Genomic DNA, 23,076 nt, shown 5'->3' on the forward strand with positions numbered 1-23,076 from the left:
AACTCGGTGTCAGTAGATTGGCTTTGCTGTGCATCGGGCAGGCAGACCTAAGTTTGGTTCAGTAACAATATCATAAGTATTAAAGGATCATTCTATTGTAATGACAAAAACAAATCTAAACAATCTATCATGACTTTTGCTCTCAAGAAATTTGCAATACACTACCATTTGGGCAACCTCACCTCACATCACACACATATATAAATAAGTGGTAAAAACTGACTACAGTCTTACATTACATCAAAAAGAAAAAAGAAAAGAAAAAAGTCTTTGTTTTAAAGGATAGTATATCATCTTTTGGAACCTAAACTAGAACAAAAGAAGGGTCCATGACCCAGAGTTTCTGCACTTTCCAAAAATGGAAGAAATTCCTTACAGAAGTCTAAAGAGTTAGCCCAGAAAAGGAAAGCAGCAGCAAAACAGATTATTTTCCCTACATTTCTGATGGGTCAAATAAAATATGGGCAGGCCAGCTCTGTGGAGGCCAAGGTGAACTAGAAGAGTGAGCTCACATCTTCCCTTCAGTGTAAGCTATAGTGTTAAACATTTTCATTGTGTTTACGTTGGCTGAGGTTGCTGGACGAGGTTGCTGGACTTGATGCAAACATTTAGCCAGGAGAGCTCTAAGCTCTCCCACAAGGCTTATTAAATGGACAGCAGCAGCTCCCTTTCCCCAGCTACAGAATGACGGATCGTTCCACTTTTATTACTGTTTAATGCCTCTACCATCAGCAATTATTTTTTTGCTTTATTTTGGCATTTCCTTTTGTCTTGTGTAATTCTTCTCTTGCCACTTCATTAAAGTTCTCTATAAATTCCCTTTCTTGGAACAGACAATATCAATGTAAACATTAAATACTTAACATGCCCAAGTTATATGTCACTCCTTTACAATTTCATCTCACTTTCCTACTTATTTCCTACCATTGTGCCCATTGTTAGTTAAATAACTCACCTGGACCTCCTTCTCATCCAACAACTTCCCCTGAATCCAAGCAATTGCCTGTGCCTTCTTACCTAGAACAACTGAAACTCTAAATGACATCACTCTCAACCATCTCATCTTTTCTTATTTAATAGTCAAGTCTATAAGGCAAATACTCCCAGAAAATGGTGTTACATTTCCACAGAAATGCAGATTTTACATTAAAAATAATGTAACAATAAAACTTACATTTTTACAGCTATCTTTATTGTCAGATAATATTTGTCTTTTTGCGAACACTATTCCCATATCTGACTCTCCTTCTGTCAAGAATCTATTCTCAAGGTAAAAGGAATAATAACCGTAAAAGAATTATTCATCATTTTTCATTATTTTCCAGATATCTTTTTCCCTCTAATCTTTAATACTGTGGTTGAACTACTTTAAAGTAAAAATAAGAAAACATATTTATCTGTAGTTAAAACTAATGGCTTATTTTTCTTTCCCCCTTTGTGTTTTCACTACAAATAGTTTAGACCAAGAGAAAATTCACTGATGCCTTATTTTGTTGCTTGGCCCAGTCTTAATCCTCTTGTTGCCATTCAGCTGTAAATACCAACTCAACCCCCAATGCTGCAGGCTTTCAAATCAATTAGATGACACTACAGAGTCTAAGTTCCATGAGCAGAGAGTCTAATTAAGGGATTCTGCTAGTACAAGCGAAAGTTAGAGTTAGAAGAGACCAAAAGCAGAAACGTATTTTAAAAAGCATTTACTTTTCAGTCCCTACCTTTAATTAGCTGCATCACTCCAGGGACTATAATTATCAGAATTGCTGTGAGCTTGCAAAAGGTTAGGAAAATCTGGATCCGGGCGCTCCAGCTGACACTCATGCTATTTAGGACCATCACTACAGCTGCAAACAAATAGATGAAGTTAGAAAAGGTGAATCATCATTGGTATGAAGACGTCTTAGGTTGTGGCTCTTCAAAGTGCCATCCATGAACCAGCAGTGTTGCCATTACCTGGAAGCAGTTGAGAAATGCTTAATCTCAGGCACCACACCAGACCTAAGGACTACAAATCTGTATCTCAGCAAGATCTCTAGGTGATTTTTACGCACACTGAAGTTTCAGAGGCTTGGATGAAACCTATGAACAGTAAGAAGTTGTCTCTTGTTCTTTCTATATGTCAATAAGAGTGGACAAATACTGTAGGGCCCTAATAATCATATAAAAATACCTTCTAAGCAAATCCCAAAGTCATCACATGCAATGAGATTGTTGAATGTGACTCTTCAGCTTCATACAGCAGGCAACTCTTTCCTCGTTCAATGATTGATCTTGTGCATAGTCACCTGCCAGCCAGGCATCACACTCAAGAAGGGGCAAAGTGTGAGCTGGGACATGATTCTTCACCTTCAGGACTAGCTTTAGACAGCACTTTTTGCATTTCCTTTCCACTTTCCAATCAGCACAGTCAGGAGTGACTGTCAACCTACCCTAAATGTATAGGCTTCCCAGATATGTTTTGGAACTTCCAAAAATGTTACAAGGGATGAATCCAAAAGAGTTCCTAGATGCACATTGGGTCTGAAGCCAGCAAAATTTCCCTTTTTTGGTGACACTGTCCACAGTGTCCCGAGTAGTATTCAACTATTCACTCTCCCCGCACTGTGGACCATGAGAACCTTGAGGGCAGAACAAGCATTATTCATCTCTGTCTTGCTAGTATCCAGCTTCATCCCTGGCCCAGGAAGATCATCAACATGGTTTTGTTGAATCAATGAATGAGCTGGATCCTCAGTTTTAAAAAACCAACTTCAGCCAAAGAGGAATAAAGTGAATGGCGATATTCTCAAACCATGCCTCCTGTACTCTGCTGGAGTGACTTATTCTAGACAGTGGATTTCAACTTTACGCTCTTTCCAAAACCTTATGCTTAGTGTTACTTGCTCCCTCCTCCACTGCCCAAAAAGCTACTTCATACCTGATATTTGTAGTTATTATCTATAAGCTTTATGTTTAAAAAGGTGTATTCTCCCTAAACAAATAACAAAAATGTATGAAAATACTTCTTGGAGGATAAAACCAAAAACAGAATTCTTACAGCTCAGGTTGCAATAGGAAGCTTTCCGTATGTACAATAATGAGTGATCTTCATAGTTCTAATTGCCTGATACAATCATTAGCTCATTTCAGAATTTAAGAATTGGAGCAAATGTATCAACACAATGTATAATAGCAAAATTTTTAAAATAACCTAGCCCCCTAAAGGAAGGCTAATTAAGGTATACCTTTATTTTTATTTATTTATTTATTTTGCGGTACGCGGGCCTCTCACTGTTGTGGCCTCTCCCGTTGCGGAGCACAGGCTCCGGACGCGCAGGCTCAGCGGCCATGGCTCCCCGGCCTAGCCGCTCCGCGGCATGTGGGATCTTCCCGGACCGGGGCACGAACCCGTGTCCCCTGCATCGGCAGGCGGACTCTCAACCACTGCGCCACCAGGGAAGCCCAAGGTATACCTTTTTAAGGGTTTACTATGCAGCCATTTAAAATCATGATGCAGTTAAATATTTATTACATGAAAGATTGTACATGATGTTTTACTGACCAATACAGCAAATTACAGAGAGATGGGTAGATGATAAATTGATAGGTAGATAGAAAGATAGATAAAGACACAAAGAGAGAAAGGAATGGAAAAATTCTGAATGAGTGTTTACCAAAACATTAACAGAAGGTATCTATAGATGATAGAATATTGAATAATTTTCAAGTTTAAAAATTTATTTTTCTACATGATTTAAAATAATTTTTATAATGAACATGAAGTATTAAATAAAAATCAATAAAAGCAATTTTCATTTTTGAAAACAACTCAAAGATGGGAAGAATAAGGGACCATGAAAAGTTAGATAGGAGGTTACTAATGAAGAAATGTTTCAAAGGAATAATGATGAGAATGATTAGAAAGGCTGGAGCCCTGAATAAGCTATAGGGGAAGCTAAGAGAAATATTTTATCTATGTTTGAAGCTGGAAACATGAAGAAATAGACAGGTCTATTGTTAATCACCAAGTGCATTATTTTATCAGTGAAAAGAAAAAATAATTATTTTTCTCTCCCCTATACAAAGCACTTATATATTGAAAATAATTTAATGCAACTCTGTGCTCATCTTCATCATCCAGTGATTCTTTTCCTTTTTCTATGTAAATTACTCTGTGATAAATGAGTCATGATAAGAAAGGGATTATTTTTTTAGTTAAGGAGATTCAGCACTGATCTGATAATAATTGGGTGCATGTTCCCACCACCAACAAAAGAGCACTGTTTTCTTTTATCTAGAGCTCCTACAACCCCAAAGTATTTTTGAGAGTATTTTTGGGAGTATTTTTGAGAGTACTCCACAATAGAAAAGAGCTGTTGTATGGAGAGGAGGGGAGAAAAACGAGGAAGGAGAAAAGGGAATAGAGGGCGGGAGGACAGGAAGGAAGAAAAAGAAGAAAGGGAGGGAGGGAGGGAGGAAGGGGGAGGGAAAAGAGAGAGGCATTCTCATATTTAGAACCTCTATATATTTGGGAAGAGGAAAGAAGGTTTGTTATGTTCATAAAGAGTGTAGGCATTACATTCAATGCCTATTGAAATAGAAAACAAATGAGTTTTGGGAATTTTATGTTGTAAAGTTTTCTTAGAAAAATGGAAGACAAAATCAAACAAATATTATGAATGGATAATCTCACCTTGCTTTCCTCTCAGACAGCTGAAATAAAAATTCAGGTTAAACCTGATTTCTCTCAAAGGTTTCTCAAAACCCTGTTTTATCTGAGCATCCAGACATTGCCCTCATTATTCCATACGACACATTCCAGATGAGATGTACCTCTATGACCCTGAAGGGATACAGCTTAACAAGTAACAAGGTAGCCAGTACAGAGGCACTGTGAAGGTCCTCAAGTGGCTAGAACTGCTGTTTCATCATGTGTCTTTACAGAGAAATTTAAGTCTACGTATATTGCTTATCCAACACTACTGAAAAGGGGTTTGGGATTCACTAAATGCAAGTTTTCAGAGTTTCTGAAACAACATCCACAATACTTTGGTTTTTATATACTATCTATCCACATTGTAATCATCAAAGAAATCTGAGCAAGCTTTCAGCCTAGCTTTACGTCCTTTGAATAATGATTGCTAACTTCATGCATTAAGAATTACTTGTATCAGTTTGGGCTTATTATGATTATTGCTTACCTTAAATGTTACCAAAATGAAAACAGAGGGACATATAGTTTTTATTTATTTATTAATGATGCCGTTTCCTAAGAACTGAAATGCAGCAACGAGGAGTGTTAAAAACTGGTACCATGATTTAAGGACTGGCAAGTATTTCTTTCTGCATTTCCGTAATTCAAGTCTGTCTTTTGTTTTGCAGAGTGAGGTTACTGAGCCTGGATATACTGGGTTATCTCCCAGGTTCAGGTTCTCCCTGTCTTCTGGCTTCTGACTGCTCTGTGCTAAACTGGAAAAATATATGGACACTATATGGATGCGACATGGTGAGCTAAAGTGAATTGTTCCACTGTTCTTTGTAGCAGCTGCCTGGGTCGCCTCGATCTCTTTGTTTGCATTCGTTTCCTGGATACATTAATTTCAGACAGGCTTTTAGCAATAAACAACCTTTATAAAGCAGAGAGACTATATCTAGGATCTCACTATTGGGAATAAAAATGGTAAGCCTTAAATAAATATATACTATTGTTATATGACAGCATTGTGCAAGGACCTTACATGGATAATGTTATTTAATCCTATCTCTATGACGTGGTTACCATCACTGGTGTTATTTTTCTGATGAGCAGCTGAGAATCCAGATATTACTTAACTTGCCTGTGTTCACGAAGGTAAGGTGTAAAGATAGGATTGAAACCAAGTAAGCTGACCCCAGAGTCCACACTTTGACCAGTCGTTCACAGGTAACAATGAGGAAGTAGCTCAAAAGACACATACAATCTCACTAATATACCTAGTTCTTCCAAATTCCTGGTGACTCTTCCTCTCTGCTAGGTTCATGTTTAACTTCGCTGGGATTTCAGGACACTTTGATTCCACATTTTATTTCTCATCCTCCTGAAGGGTACGGTTGCTGTTCTGCAGTCCTTGTATATTTCAATACAACATGTATTTACCTAAGAATTGCTTGTCATGGTATCTAATTACGGTAGAAAAGGAGTAGGGATAGTCCAATTTCAGATTTATAAAGAGCCACTCCATGTACAATGTTTGAGAAGCTAGCACAGAACTGGGCCTAGAGTTTCTTTCATGTAATTTAATGATGCCAGGAAAGTACAGTTTTAGAAAAGAAAGTATTGCATTTGTAGAAATGGCTATTTCTTTTTCTTACATCGCCATCATTAGTGTTACTTTGCTTCCCCCAATTATTCCCACAGGTTATGGGAAGAAGGTCGGGCTCTTTACTCACCTACGTAAACTAAACTAGTAAGAAAATTGAGATGGAGAGAGAGGTTGTTAGGGATGCATCTGAGACTAGATCCCACATTTTTTTTTTTTTTTTTTGCGGTACGCGGGCCTCTCACTGTTGTGGCCTCTCCCGTTGCAGAGCACAGGCTCCGGACGCGCAGACTCAGCGGCCATGGCTCACGGGCCCAGCCGCTCCACGGCATGTGGGATCTTCCCGGACCGGGGCACGAACCCGTGTCCCCTGCATCGGCAGGCAGACTCTCAACCACTGCGCCACCAGGGAAGCCCTAGATCTCACATTTTAAGGAAAGTATTTTTATTATAATATTCTGCCATTTGAGTGTATACTTAAAGAGGGTCTAGTTTCAGGAGAGCAGAACCAAAAAACTAAATATCATTTCAAATATTGAACATACTTCAATGTTTATTGAAGCTACAAGGAGAGTGAAAATTCATGGAGTTCCATAAAAGTTAAAGGGAGTAATGTCAGTATTGGGCTAGAGGAAAGAAGACAAATGTGAATATATAAGATTTCCCCATTCAACTTCCATGTGCCTGATACATTTACCAGAACGGACAAGATTTGGGGTAAACAAAAACTTCTCATTTTTATTAATTTGAAAGAAACGAAGTAGAGCATTTTTAAAAGGGGAGGGAGTGAATTAGCATTCAGTAATGCCCCCCTACCACCTCACTCTCATTTTTCAAGTGGCTGGTGAAGGCACTCTGCTAAGTCATAAAAATTGACTAACTTCATCCTTCCACAGCCATTCAAGATAAATGATCTTTTCACAGGTATTTTACCAATAAATAAAAACAATGCTTAAAGAGGTTTAATATTTAGCCCTAAATCACATAACTAAGAAATTATGACACTAACTTTCAATTCCAGGTAGTTGCCTCCAGAGCCTGAGTTATCACCACTATGCTAAGATGGTTCAAAAATTCAAAAATCCATGGTGTCAGATCAGAGCAAACTATTTACCTCCATCTTCCTGCTGCCTGAGAGACCTGAAGATGTGCAATCCTCCAAGTTTAACACACAGGCATTCCATCGGCTTCTCTACTAGAGAAAAATTCTTAGACCTCTTCTCATAAACATCAGTCATCAATAAATATTTACTGCTAGGTGCCATGGGAAGGGCTGGAAACACAGCAGTGAGTAAGCCCCTAGTCTCATGGAATTTGTTGAGATGTTTTCCCACAAGAGTATAAAGAGCTACCATTTGTAACTTCATTCTTAAAAACTTTCTGGCATTCTCCAAAACACTTTATATACATTGTCTCTTTCACTATCGTTTAATCTTCACAAGACACCTGATGAGACTGGGCACGATTTAAAGGTAAGAACACTGAGGTGCAGAAAGTTGAAGTGATGTGTCCCCAAGTCTCACATCGGTAGTATGTATCAAGGGCAAGATGAATCAAGAACACCATTACCTTTCCAGGACTCAGAAATGTCTAATTCGAGTATTTTTCCTTGTTTCCCTTCAAAGATTTCACTGAACAATTATTTGTGTATGTTCCATGAATTAAGGGGGAGAATCCAGGATGAACCTACTTATGTTCAGAAATGCATGCACCCAGAACTAGAGATATTTTATGTGCAATTCCTAACTCTTTCCTGCTAACTGACCACTCACCCCTCTACTGTCAAATGTTCATCTCTCTCTTCATTGTTCTATTGAAATACTTCAGCCATGTATAACTACAAATTCTTTCATGGGTATGCAGTTCAATTATTCCTGGGGAGCTCTCTATCTCCAAGTAGGTCAAACTTAATCAAGTGGGATCATATTGATTCTGAAAACAGTGATTCAGTTAGTATCTACAAGTAAGTGACCATCTCCCATCATATTTAAGAGCTTGGAATGTCGACTCTTATAAAAGGAAGTTAGAGTCATATTGGGCTTCATAACACTTATATCATGTTGGCCATGTTCCTCTTTTTTAATTTCCTTTTTTAAACAAAGTTCTAATATCTGTGCCCATTGGTGAAAATGAACAACTTCCTAATTTAGAGACAATAAAGAAGACTCCTAGTTGAGAAACACTACTAATAATCAAATACTGGAAGAAGACTCTTGTGACCATCGATGGACAGCTAAAATCCTAACACTGAGAGTGACAGCTGCTAACACTAGAAAATTCATGAACACTACACACACCCAACACACAAACACCATTCCATGAGGCTAAGTGCCTTATAATTCAACACGTTATCAGTGAGGAAGGATATTTTCCAATACAGAATCCAATTTAAAATTGGATTTTCATTTGTAAAAGTCTCTTTTTATGTACAATCCAGTTACTATTTTACTAACAAAGTGGTTTTGTTTGCCTATTTTAAAAGCTTAGCCATCATAGCTACTGACCCAGTGCAAAATGGGCATGTAATGTCATATCAGGCATCACTCCAACTCCTTATTCTTTTCTTCGTTTTCCAACACAAACTTAGCAATGAACTGTAAGCAAGAAGAACACCATGTGGGGAGCAGTCCCACCACACAAAAAGTCTCAAGAAACTTTGTCTCCAATCACTTTTGTAGGGATTTTTTTCTTTTTCATATTTACACCTATGATACTCACTTATGCCCACAGCTGTAACGAGCTTGACTGCAAGTTCAGGAATTTCACAGTGAATGAAAAATGGTTCCAGAATGTACCGTCCAAAGGCCAGAGAAATCACAGCAGTGGCTGCAGGGCTAGAAAAAAAAAATACATATTTAGGTTAACTACAGAAAAAAAAATAGCATCTTCACTAAACTTTTTCTACATTGAGGTGCTATTATTCAGCATGTGGAACATATTAAATAGGGAAGTCTGTGATTTTCAGAACTCCATATTTGATTAGGTTGTCATAGACATTCTAAATGAAATATTGTCTACAACTTTGGTGGCTACTGTTTTTTGTTGGTTTTTTTTTTTTTCTTTTTTTGCGGTATGTGGGCCCCTCACTGTTGTGGCCTCTCCCATTGCGGAGCACAGGCTCCAGACGCACAGGCTCAGCGACCATGGCTCACGGGCCTAGCCGCTCCGTGGCATGTGGGATCCTCCCAGACCGGGGCACGAACCCGCGCCCCCTGCATCGGCAGGCGGACTCTCAACCACTGTGCCACCAGGGAAGCCCCTGGTGGCTACTTTTTAAACTTCACCTCTCCTTGGATACAAGGCTGGGTACTGTCAGTTTTGCCCCTGCCTTCCCACATTTGACTTTTTCTTAAAAATTGAGTTTATTACTTGAGATCCTGACAGAGGTGGGCCTCACAAGAAGCAATCTTCTTTCTCAGTAAGTCAACAATTAAACTCCAGCACAGTATGAATGCATTAACAGTGCAGGTCTAATGGGTTGGGGCATGGTCAGAAAAGGAACACAAAACTCACCTTAAAAAAATTAGTACTAATAAGTGTTCATGGCAAATATATGCTTATGTGCTTGATATCATATTAGTCTTGGTTTTCCATACAGACCAAAACTTGAAGAGCCAAGTGATTATTCTTAATTCCACAGAAATATCTAGATGCAAAGTATACATTGAAAAATAAAAGTACTCTTGTAATTTTAAAAATGGAGAAAACATGCATGAAATAAGAAAATGCAATAACTTCAGGTATATAGTGAAATAGGTAACAAACCATTCTATATTAATTTTTCAACTATTTCTATGCAAAAATTACAGATGCCTTTTCAGTTTAAATATATCTGTATATGAATGCATATTTGTTAGATACACAGGCAAGTCCATGATATTATCTACTTTGTCCTGCCTGTCTTCCCTTTCAGCTTATCTTCCTTCTCTTGGTTATACAACACCCATGTCCAACTCCTAATTGTCAGAAAACCAACCACCATTATGTGTTCCAACCTTAACCTGCCAGTACTAGCATGACAGATTTCTTGATTTTTTTTCTTTTCCAAGAGAACCTCCTCCTCACCCCAACAAGATTATTTTTCTCAGTCACCATCATTTATAAATTTTTGATGTATAAATTAAAATCTGATCATGACATCTTAGTGCTTTCAAAATATGCTCAGGATATGCAAAAACTCTTCAATTCAAGGCTCTATCTGCTCTAAGCTTTTCCTTCCTCTTCAGTGTGCTTCTTCCCACACAAGGATATGAATACCTTTTGCATGAGGCCCCTGCAACTCACTGACGGTTTCTTATACCTCAGGTCTTAGTTCAGTCTTTTGCCCAAGGAAGCTTCTCCAGTCCTCTGACTGGGTTAGATCTCCCAGAGTGTATTCTCTTCTGGAGCCTCATGGCTTCTCTTTCACAGTGTGTATCACAGTAGTAACTTTATATTCTCTTATGTAATGTCTTGATTCATAACTATTTCCCTCATTTGACCCTGAGATCCATGAGTACAAGGCTGTGTCCAACTTAATCATTATTACATCTTCAGTGTATAGTATAGTGTCTGTCATACAGCAGAAACCCAATGAATATTGAATATATAGTGAATGTGTGAATTCAATCAAATGACCCCTGATGTGTGACTTTTTTCCCTTAAGATTTGTTTTTACAGACTAATTCTGACAAGAGTGACTTAATCTGATGTACAATTTTAATAGTAAGTATTTAGGTACCATGGGTGTTTTCAATGGAAGAGAAATGTTAAAGTACCTAGGTATCCTGTCACCCCTCAAGCCATTCATTACTCTGCCTATCTGAGAAACCAGTTGAGTAATGTGAGTCCATTATTACAAAGAAATATATGAACCCATTAAAAAAGCTTCTAGAATATATCTAGGTAATTTCTTCTGTAAACACACACACACACACACACACACACACACACCACGAAGTAGCTCTCATTTGATTATGAGCTGCTTGAGAATAGGAACCATGGCTCACTCCACTTCAGGTCTCTTTAACTTGCCATTCACCATTCAGTAGCAGTTTGTGGAATGAATAAGTGAATGCATAAGCACTGTATCGGTACTATACTGCAGGTGGAATGATCATGGTCATCATACTGCCAATACAATCAGCCAATACATGACTAAAGCAGGACTCAAGTCCAGCTACATCAGGCTCCAAAAGCCTACTGTCCTGACAGGCCAGCACTCTAAATAGGTAGTGTAGTCATCTGAATGCTGAGTATGTTGTATTCAAAATATTATAACCTTAATCTTTCAGTTACTTGTTCAAAAAGAATTTAATATCTGATAATCAGGGCACTGAAGTAAGTGGTGTAAGGGTTACAAAAAGTGTGAGACCTGGTCTTATATGCTTGAAATGCTTGCAGTTTTAACAGGGAAACAGAGCACGGATTCCTAAAATATTAAGTAAGGTTATATGACATTATGTTCAATGTCAAATGAGAAGAGACTGCATTTTTTTCAGAAGAATTAAGAGAGGAAAGACATACTATAAACTAGGGTGAACAGGAAATTAACTGTGGAAATGAGAGAATTTAAGATGACCTTTGAAGAGTAATATTCAGATTATCAGAAAAGAGTGGAAGGCACATCCCGGGCAAATCCCAGAGTTTAGAAAAGGAACAAAATACCTCTTTATCAATATTTCATTATGACAAATTTTAAATAATGCAGAATTGTCTAAAATGAGAACAGATTTAACAAAGAAGTAAATACTACTCTAAGCTCTTTGATAAAAAAGAGACTCCTAGAACTATAAAAACCAAGATTAGTGTTAAGTCAATACTTATTAGCTCTGCATTTGCCACTTAGCCCCACATGACAGGATAAAAGCTCACAGGAGCTCTCAGCTGTGTAAGTTTGATAAGTTTACAGTAAGAGCAAGTTTCTCTACTTATTTATGTTAAACTCTGCAATCAGAATGTGCTAGTCACATTTCATGGATGCCATTTGCCTTCAGGATACTTTTAAACTTCTCAGGTGACATCATAAGTTTCCCACAAAGTTGGAGGAAATTTGCTGTTCATAGTGACTTAGCATTATCTGGTTTGATTTTAAACCAGGGCAATCAGGAAGAGGAACGTATTCTTACAAAAATAAACTCAAAAAAGCTTTTCGCAACTGTCGTTTACTGATTTGTTTAAGATGAGGACGTGAGTCATCTGTGACAAGAGAAGTTTTGTTCTTTTACAGAGTATAAAACTTGGTAACGGGCTTCCCTGGTGGTGCAGTGGTTATGAATCTGTCTGCCAATGCAGGAGACATGGGTTCAAGCCCTGGTCCAGGAAGATCCTACATGCCGCAGAGCAACTAAGCCCATGCGCCATAACTACTGAGCCTGTGCTCTAGAGCCCATATGCCACAACTACTGAGCCCACGTGCCACAACTACTGAAGCTCGCATGCCTGGAGCTTGTGCTCCACAATGAGAAGCCACCGCAATGAGGAGCCCACGCACCGCAATGATGAGTAGCCCTTGCCTGTCACAACTAGAGAAAGCCCGCACGCAGCAATGAAGACCCAATGCAGCCAAAAAAAAAAAAAAAAAAAAAACTTGGTGACATACTAAATTGTTAGGAAAAGAAGTTTCTTAGTCATGAAAACTGAGTAAACTAAGATGGCTTAATGGTGTAATCTACAAGAAGAAAAACTCCAGTTCCTATAACGTAACATTTAATTTTGTCTAATTATGATTTACAATCAAACAAAAGGTCTGATTTATCAAGGTAGATTTTGCTTCATATCCTGTTCAAGTCAGCATCTGTCCTGAAAATGTCATGGAGAATAATTGAATATTAACAAAAAGCAGATGCTTTAAAAGTTTGGCAGGGTTGGCAAACTACCGCCAGTGGCAAAATTGCATTAAACACATTAATTGAGAAAGGTATTCCATCACAGATTTTATGTCCTGAAGTAGACATGTTTACCACATAATCATATGACATGTATATCTCTAACTACTTAAAAATAATCAAGGTGATTTTAAAATGGTATAATGAAGGGCTTCCCTGGTGGTGCAGTTGCTGAGGGTCCACCTGCCAATGCAGGGGACACGGGTTCGTGCCCCGGTCCAGGAGGATCCCACATGCTGCGGAGTGGCTGGGCCCGTGAACTGTGGCCGCTGAGCCTGCGTGTCCGGAGCCTGTGCTCCACAAGGGGAGAGGCCACAACAGTGAGAGACCCCTGTACCACCAAAAAAAAAAAAAAAATGGTATAATGAATGGGTTTATTTTTCCTTAATTTTTTTGTATGTAGCCTCTTACCGTATAATGAGCAGTTCTACCCAGACTCGCACAAAAGCTGGTAATGGGCCAAAGATTTCCAGAATGTATGTGTAATGACCACCAGATTTCTTTATAGTTGTTCCCAGTTCAGCATAGGACAAGGCTCCTGTGAAATATTTATAATAAAAAGGTGAAAAGTTAAAATATTACCAAGTCATCCAGCAGTAGAATGGATACAACGTTTCTGTTGTGTGAGATGTTACTACATCCTTTGATCTGAATGACATCCTTTTTCAAAATTAATAACAGTCATCAAATTCCTAAGAGCCTCCAGATTCCTCTTGTAACTTCCTCACATTTGAGATCTAGTTCATTCTATTCAAACAATGTAATTTTACTTGAAATAGTAAGGACAAACTTCTAAAACAATATCACATTATTAAGAATTTTGAATCTCAAACCTGACAACAAGAGAAAAAGAGTAGATGGATGCCAATATTACTAACCTATTTTTCAAAGGACTTCACATCAAGACAAGGAATTATCACAAATTGACCTAATTATATTGAGAATCCTTTTAAAAAATGATATTTCTGGGCCTCCCTGGTGGCGCAGTGGTTGAGAGTCCGCCTGCCGATGCAGGGGATACGGGTTCATGCCCCGGTCTGGGAGGATCCCATATGCCGCGGAGCGGCTGGGCCCGTGAGCCATGGCCGCTGGGCCTGCGCGTCCGGAGCCTGTGCCCCGCGATGGGAGAGGCCACAACAGTGAGAGGCCCGCATACCACAAAAAGAAAAAAAAAAAAAAAAAAAAAAAAATGATATTTCTGTGGCATGTCAAAATAAATAAGATTCATCTGTTCTCCAGAGAAGTATGGACTCAAGGCTTTGCAAGACTTCATTTAACTTGTAGGATATGTTTTGTTGGTCAACAAAATGAATTTTGATGCAGATATTCTGTTTTTAGGAAAGTTTTTCTTGCATGTCTTCGAAGTACACACTCTCTATGGCTGAAATAACACATACTTTTAAAAAAGAGGTGCTATGACATATTTACATACGTTAGGTAAAATTAACTATAGACCAAATTTTAACATTTAGCAATAAACTTCACACAGAGTTGAGCAAGTTATATAATCTCCCCAAGCCTCAGTTTCATCCTCTGTAAAATAAAGATCTTAATTCTCACATCACAAGGAGTTTGTGTGCTTAAATATAAAATGGGTGCCAAGGACAGTGCTGGGCCTAACACACAGAAAGCACCTCATGAAATACAGCTATACCTACTAATGTAAGCAATTAATTTCCAAGAAAATGAAAAATATATTTTGACATTATGTGAAAAGTTCTATCCATACTGCTAAGTACTTAAGCATAAGACATAATTTCTGCCTGGCCTGCTCTGGGGACTCAAAGTGTGGGAAATTATTACTAATCAGTAAAGCTTCAGGTAGAACTGTCCAACATGAATGTAATTTGGATATTCAGCAAAATCTTAGTGTCAGTTATTGTATTCCTGTATCACTTATTGTATTCCTGAAACTAGTACTGTATCAGAGTCACCTGGGGAGAATTTTTTATTTAAAAACAAACAGAAAACAAATGCTAAGGTTATACCCCAGACATACTCTCTAACCAAGAGAGGCCAGACTGTCCAATAGAGGCATCCAAGAAAATCTATTATTTTAAAATTCACACAGGTTAATTTTAAAGTAACTAGTCTACAGATTGATATTTGGGGATCACTGATATAGCCTGTCTACTTATAACTAATTGGAACTAGTTGCAATTCACTCTCTGTTGGAAACCAGTCACCATGTTGGTAGGCTGTACAAAGAAGCAGCCAATATAAAATGTTACTGGAAAGTGTCTTAAGTACCTCAGAATTTATCCCCCAAGAATCAATACCTAGACCTTTGTATGCTTTGCTGAAACTCCAGGATAGTTGCCCCAGGTTTAAATTGAGTTCTGGAGAAATGAAATTTTCATTTAAAGGTCTCAAGCTCCATAACCATTTTACCCAGATGAAAAAAGTTCAAAATAGGTTGTAAGAACCCATGTGTTGACCCTGGCTTTAAAAAAACCTGTAAATCCAATATACAAATTCTTTACTCTTAGTCCCAGAGTTCTAGAGTTCTAAGACAAAGGATTTTTTTTCCTTATATTTTGCTTTGCTTCCTGTTAAGAAGGCACTCTTATCAAAAGTTCCTAGTAATTTAAGTGATAAATGCAATGCAAATATAGATAAGTAGGTTAGTACAGGAGCACACTCACTGCAGTTAGTAATCAAAGAATACCAACTCAAGTATAAACTTAGCTAGTCCCTTTAGCTTTTTTTTTTTCCCCTGAACTTCTTGAGATGATATACTTATGCAGAAGCATATTTTCTTAGTACAGGCCAACATCACTTGCATCACTTTAACTAGTTAATGCTCAGAGCCATACATTTTATTATATCTGAATAACCTTTTATTGTGTATGAAAATGGAATTGCATGGTGGGAGCTGCGTGCACACAGTATGCAAAATCCAGGAAACTGGTTATGATTTCTCCTATCAGACACTGATTTGTTCTGAATATACCATGTGTTGGAGAAGATTAAAAGCTGAGGAGGCACAGTCATTTAGAAAGATCAACAGTTAAGTTTCTTTTTGTTCATCTATAAACGTACATGCCACACCATATGAATACCACGAACTCTTTGTAAGCTAAAATAAACCAAAAGTAATTCCTCTGTAGATCTTTCTATACAGCGTTTGTGTGAACAAGTTTTATTTAAAATACCTTCTTCCTAATAACGGAAGTTAGAATTCTCTAGATGAATGCTCAAACCAACGCTGAAAACACTGCAAGGTCTTAAGAATAAATGGATTGGTCCGTGTAGGACCAAGAGTTAGTACTTGGACCTAGAGTTTGGACAAAGAGTTAGTACCTCTAAAGAACAGTATCTTTTGAAATCAGAATACACTGTTTGCCAGAGAAGAGCAAATATGTCTTAGACATTTTTTGCATAATATAAATAAAATTTAATTTTCTTGACCATTCACCAGTTTTTGTCACCTTCACAACTAACCCAGGTAGCTTTCTAGTAATGTGCCCACCTCATGAGGGGACATTTATTACCTCTTTACTATTAATTATCAAGTCAATAAAAGAGATCTAGATTTTGAAGAAAAATAAATAATCATACTTCTTCTACCAGTTCTGTTTAGACTAACTCAGCAGACAGGTGGACCAATGATCTGTGTCTCTGAAGACCAAATGAACTAGAAATGAAGAAAACAGAGCTGGGCAAACACAGCAAACTAACACCCAATTCCAATTTTACAATTTATATTGCAAAGGTTTATGGGTACTGGGGAGAGATGAAAAGTTGAAAAAAATGTGAAATATGCTCAGACCCTTGCAATATTCTCTTTTACAAAAGGAATTGAATTATATGCCATCACACTTCTTTCCACAATAAGGACTTTTGAAAGAATACTGGGAACTGACAAGTGCATGAAGTTAAAAAATTAAAAAGGAAAAGACTGCCACCCATTTGCTTTGCCAATAAAAAGTCAGTAAAACTTCTGCTGAACACTCAGTTCTGTGTCTAAACAGGCCACGCCGGGTTTCACTTCACAGGTGTTTCATTCAGCGCACCAGCTGCCAAGATGCCCCAAACACAGGTAACTGAGCACAAATGCCTGGTACAGAAAGCTTGCCTGTATTTTACTGGGTCATCAAAGCTAGCCTTGACGTTCATTGCCACAGGGAAAAATCAGAAAATAATCTACTTTAGTCAGGAAAAGCGAGCACAGCCTACAGGTCGCAATTTCAGGGAATTCAGGATTCTGCCAACAGTGGAGAGTGTGCGTGGATAGTTCGCATACCTCCCCACAGATCAGAAAATCTGGGGGAGCCTTGACCATTCATTCCCTCCTCAGAAATCACCCTCTGTTCTCCCAGAGAGCACGGCACCCAGCCCCACAGACACACCCCCAGAGAAGCAGCAACACTCACCAAACAGTGACAGGACCCCGCAGACAGTCCAGACAACCAGGGACAAGCCCACGCTGCCCGTGTTCTGGAGCACGCCCTTAGGAGAGATGAAGATTCCTGCTCCAATGATGGTGCCGATGATGATGGAGATCCCTCTCAACAGACTGATTTTCCTCTTCAGCACAACTTTCTCGTGCCCAGGTGGCTCCTTGCCGCCCAGGGAAGACAGCCTCGCGTTGACACCGCCCTGCAGGTAAACCCCATTGGAGATGGTGGATGCCACAGCCTTTCTGACCATGGTAGTGACCCGCAGGGAAAAAAGGAAACAGAGCAAAAGAAAAAAAAAAAATTAAAAGAATAAAACCTCCAAACTTTCAACTTTGGTGTCTCTTGGGGTGACTGACCGATTTGATCTCTTCCTCTTTGCCTTCAGATTCTTTCTCAGCGCTAGTGTGCTCCCAGGTAAAAACTCTAAGGTGTATTTTCGCCTTCTGCAATCTAATTACTCACAGGAACACCTGTGTGTTCGTTCATGGTGTTCTGGTTTCTCCACCTCCCAGACTACCTCTGCTGCTGAGGCTGCGGCTGCCGCCCTATCATTACAGCCCAGCTCAACTTCCTCATGGGCTGGTATTTAAGCTGCTGCCTGTCTCACCAACTTACTCCAGCTACATGATGATGCAAATTCTCCAGGTTTGCATCAGCCACATGAGAAGGCTCCAGCATTACTCAGCTCTTTTTTTTTTTTTTTTTTTTACCACGAGCTGCAAGTTGCTCAACTGACCAAAGCTTTCAGAGAACAAAGCACACTCTTAACAGGGATCTTAACCAATCCAGAAGTAGTAAATTCGGAACAGACCTTCCGAGAGATTTCAAGCAACTCCTAGTGAGGGACAAAAGCTCTTCACTCGAAAAGAAAATGAAAAATGAAACAGGAAATGATCACTGTGTTGAAAGGAGTTTCTTTTCTTTAACGTACAAATAAAATAGTTTATACCAACCTTTTGATCACAGAACAGAACTCAAAGCTGCATTGTTTATAACAGCAAAATTTAGATTTTATGATGCTTCCTGCTTATTTAAATTCCTTTTTATTTTTGGGTTTCCTAGCAACACGGTCAAATCTAATATTTACAAACCTAGAATGATTCTGTATAGCTGCTGTCATGCACATAACAACTGTGAAGTTTTACTTAACATTAAAAGATAAAACTTATTTCTTACTACCCATAATAACACCAGTACTTAAAATTGCCATCTGAGTGTGACTACTTCAAAAATTACAGTGACTCCAGAAAAGAGTCATTTTCTGATTCTCATAAGTGCTAGGTGATCTCCTAAACTAAGTAAAAGATATACTCTTCATTTGCATGTTGTTCCAACAAATTACACACACACAAAAATCTAATTTCAAAATTAAGCAAAATTTACAATGATGTAAAAACATGCATATAACAAAGGCTTGAGAAAGGATACACAGAATAAAATTGAGGAAAGTGTTAAGATTATGTAGGAATTTTTTCTAAAGTATAGCAACTATTGTTATATTATGATTATAAACTTAGAATGAATTAGAAATATAAGCTAAGATTAAAATGTTTAGTTTGCTAATAAGGACCTACTGTATAGCACAGGGAACTCTACTCAATACTCTGTAATGGCCTATATGGGAAAAGAATATAAAAAAAGCAGATATATGTATATGTATAATTGATTCACTTTGCTGTACACCTGAAATTAACACAACATTGTAAATCAACTATACTCCAATAAAACTTTTTAAAAAATGTTTACTTTGAAACAGTAAGAAAGGCAAACATTTTAAAACCCTATTAACTTCCTTAACCAAGTGTCCATAAAACAAATACTGAAAGAAAAGAAATCCTAGGTATCACTTTTGGCTGTGGTCATAGGTGGTTTTAGATTCAGTGAGAAGAATTAGATGTTATCATTACCCTGAAGCTACATTTGCAAACGTGATTAAATATGCTTCTGAACAGCTAAGCAAAGACAACAGACAGAAAACTTGTGTGTGCAAGGTGGAGGTGGGGATGGAGAGGGGGTCAGGTCACACAATTTTCTTGAGTAATGCACATAATAAAGAGAGGAGACGCCTTTGCTTCCCCAAAAGGGGAACAGATTAGCCCTGAAGAAATATGAGTTAAAAGTAGAATGCAAACTAACACAGAGCCACAGTTCAATTTTAAATTTTGTGCTAAATGATTAAACTCATAAATTGAGAGTAAGAATGCATTCAGACAGAAGTTAGATACATTCTAAAGGAGGAAAAATATTCTTTTAATATCAAATGACATTCTCCTCCTTTGGAGTATTTTTAAAAATTATTTACGAAGAAAAGTTACTGAAGTTAGAACAATGGCCAAAAGGATTGTACTATCTATATAAAACAGAGTCACATTCAAAACTTCTGCAAAGCTGCAGAACAGTTACCGAAGACACCAGTATACCTCATCCAGTCACCCAGAAATTTACAGAAAATGTAGTTTATAAAGAAAATATTGAGTTACCTTCTGAGTTACCTTATAAATCAACAATCCTAAACTTATAAATAAAAAAATTGTATGGTCTTCAAATATGTGTGTACCATAAAAATTAGTTCCAAGCAAATGCATTTATATCCTCCGTCCTGCTTTAGGCCTTATTTTAAGCATTCCTGTCAAATTGGGAAACTATTTGAGTGCTATTTACAAATATTAATTTAGTGCACAAGAAATAGCCCCCACTCCCTAAAAGCATTTCATGGAAGAAACAGATGTGATATATCATGGTAGCTTCCCTTTTCTGGTAAGAATTTCTGTCCCATGATTATAACTATGGGCATATAATGAATGACCTGACCAGATATAATCATCTCCCCAGCTGAAGGGTATAGGAATGTGGCCTGAGCTGGGATATTTCTAAACACAATTAGATTATTTTTTTTTTCATCTGTCAGAAGTTGTAAAGATGTGACCCTAGAACAACTGGAGGCCATGTCCCCTGCCATATTGAGAAAATCCTTGCAAAATAAAAGAATAAGCAGAGAAGAGAGATACTTAGAAAGTCCCAACATCATCAAGCCCTGTTTTCATTCCTAAGAAACCCAGATTGGCTCTGGATCCTGAAGGTCTTCCTTCAATTCTATAAGCTACTTAGTTTCCTGGTTAAGTATGCTATCTCATGCTACACACAAGAAAACAATTGCATTTGGGCGGTAGAGTTAAATGTAAATGGCATATCATTAAAACCTCTAAACTAGGTTAATATGGCATATTGATAGCCACATATGATAGCCCTTAGACACATATGATTATCAGCACTTGAAATGTGCCTAGTCCAAATGGGGATGCACTGTAAGTGTAAAATATCCACTAGAATTTGAAATCTTATTTTTTTAAAGAACAAAAAATATCACCTTACTAATTTTGTTATCCTTATTAATTTCTCCAGCTTCATTATATTTTTAATGTGACTACTTAAAAGTTTAAATTATATGTGTGGTCCAAATTTGTGGTTCACATTGTTTCTAATGAACAGTGCTGATCTACAAGAAAACATAGACTGTATTTCCCAACTTGGTATATGTGGGGATTTCTTAAAAGGGACACATGAAGTACTAACCATAAAAGAAAGGTACATTGGAATATATTAAGAATTTCAGTTCATCAAAATACACGATCAAGAGATTCATGATACACAATACATGATCAAAATACATAATCAAAAGTGAACAATTGGGCTTCCCTGGTGGCGCAGTGGTTGGGAGTCTGCCTGCCAATGCAGGGGACACGGGTTTGTGCCCCAGTCCGGGAAGATCCCACATGCCACGGAGTGGCTGGGCCCGTGAGCCATGGCCACTGAGCCTGCGCGTCCAGAGCCTGTGCTCCGCAGCAGGAGAGGCCACAACAGTGAGAGGCCCCCGTAACGCAAAGGAAAAATAAATAAATAAATAAAAGTAAACCATAAGGTGGAAGAAGGTATTAGTACCTGGCAAAGATCCCATATCCAGAATAAACAATACATTTCTACAAATCAATAGGAAAAAGACAGATAACCCAGTAGAAAATGGGCAAGAAATTTGAATGTACACTTGATAAATACATTTGATGTGAAAATCTACAGTAAATGGACATCTTTTTGGAAAACAAATAGATACTGAAATGGCCCTGAAAAATAGAAAAATTAAACAAATAGAAAAAATTGAATAACAATTTAAGGTGGTAATCAAGGATATCCTTGGCTCAAAAAAAGAAAACAAAACTAAGCTTCATTTGATTTACAGATAAGACTTACCAAATTTTTATGAACTAAATAATCTTTCTGAGAAAAGTTATTTAAGAGAATGGAAAAAGAAGAAACATCATCCAACTCATTTTTGTGAGTCTAGTGTAGGAGTTGGCAAACTTTTCTGTATAAGGCCAGGTAGTAAATATTTAGGCTTTAAGGCCACACATAGTCTCTGTCCAGTGTACTGTGTGTGTGTGTGTGTGTGTGTGTGGTGTGTGTGTGTGTGTGACTGTGTGTATGTGTATGCATTTGTGTTTTACAACACTTTAAAAATGTAAAAATTATTCCTAGCTCTTGTGTAGTTTGCCAACCCTTGGTCTAGTAATACCTTGACTGCAAATAGGATAAGGTCATGCAAAGTCACTGCACTAGCTATGACAGATGACTTTGTAAATAATTTTTTATTAAAGCATAGACATGCCCACCTATTTGTATATTGTGTTTGGCTACTTTCACACTATAACGGCAGACATGAGTAATTGCAACAGAGACTGAATGGACCACAAACTGGAAAATGCTTACCATCAGCTCTTTACAGAAATTGTGCTGACCCTGGCCTAAGGGAGCACACAGGAACTGCCAACCCTTTTTTTTTTTTTTTTAATTTTGTCTCTTGCTAGTAACTGTTTTTGAACATTCAGAGCTTGCTAGTCCTACAAGATAGACATGCTGCAGCCTTAGGGCATTTGCAATTGCTATTCCCTCTGCCTGAAATTTGATTCCCTTAATATCTACATGTTTCATTCTCACCTGCTGTACTAACTTCCATCACAAATAATCATTCTTTTTCAGTTAGTTTTATTAATTTTCTCTGTACCTTGTTAGATTGTGAGCGCCCTCATCTTGGACTGAATTTTTATTTCTGCATCTTGAAATGCCTACCCTGTAATGTGTTACAGACTAGTAAGTACTGGATATGTATTTGATAATTATTAACTCCCAGAAACATAAACAATATTATTCTATAGCTCTACTGGGGAAAAAAAGGGGTGGATTAAGGGGAGAGAGGAATAGCCAAAGAGCCAAATCATCATCTTTCATAGCAGAAAGTTGATATATAACATACAAAACAATAACTGTAACCTAACAGGACACACATATTATTTAGAGATATGGACACAAAGAATAGGAGAAAAATCAGGTTCTGGGGGAATGTGTTGTGTCTGGGGAGCACCAAGAAGGGTAGGGGAAGGATGGAAAGGGATATTAAAACAGGAACACCGATCGTGTTATAAGCCTTATAGAATAACTTGAATTTTCAAACTGTCTTCTTATCTTTGATAAAAATAAAAC

At 37.8% G+C, this 23,076-nt stretch overlaps 1 protein-coding gene across 2 annotated transcripts in view; it reads right to left on the reverse strand.

The window, feature by feature from the left end:
• Window positions 1-18,130, reverse strand: part of SLC7A11 (solute carrier family 7 member 11) — a 93,454-nt gene extending 75,324 nt beyond the window's left edge. Inside the window, exons 1-5 of one of the 2 annotated variants that reach the window (XM_081234469.1) lie at window positions 18,007-18,130; window positions 17,518-17,782; window positions 13,553-13,679; window positions 8,994-9,109; window positions 1,716-1,841 (exon numbers count right to left, since the gene is read on the reverse strand). In XM_081234469.1, the coding sequence (XP_081090595.1) occupies window positions 1,716-1,841; window positions 8,994-9,109; window positions 13,553-13,679; window positions 17,518-17,782; window positions 18,007-18,030 (658 nt within the window). In that variant the 5' untranslated portion in view covers window positions 18,031-18,130. Of the gene's footprint in view, window positions 1-1,715; window positions 1,842-8,993; window positions 9,110-13,552; window positions 13,680-17,517 lie in introns of both variants that reach the window. The other variant, XM_081234470.1, reaches the window with a different exon arrangement.
• Window positions 18,131-23,076: the final 4,946 nt, after the last annotated feature.

This window comes from Mesoplodon bidens (assembly GCF_964165515.1).
Source record: "Mesoplodon bidens genome assembly, chromosome: 1".
Classification (NCBI taxonomy): Eukaryota; Metazoa; Chordata; class Mammalia; order Artiodactyla; family Ziphiidae; genus Mesoplodon; species Mesoplodon bidens.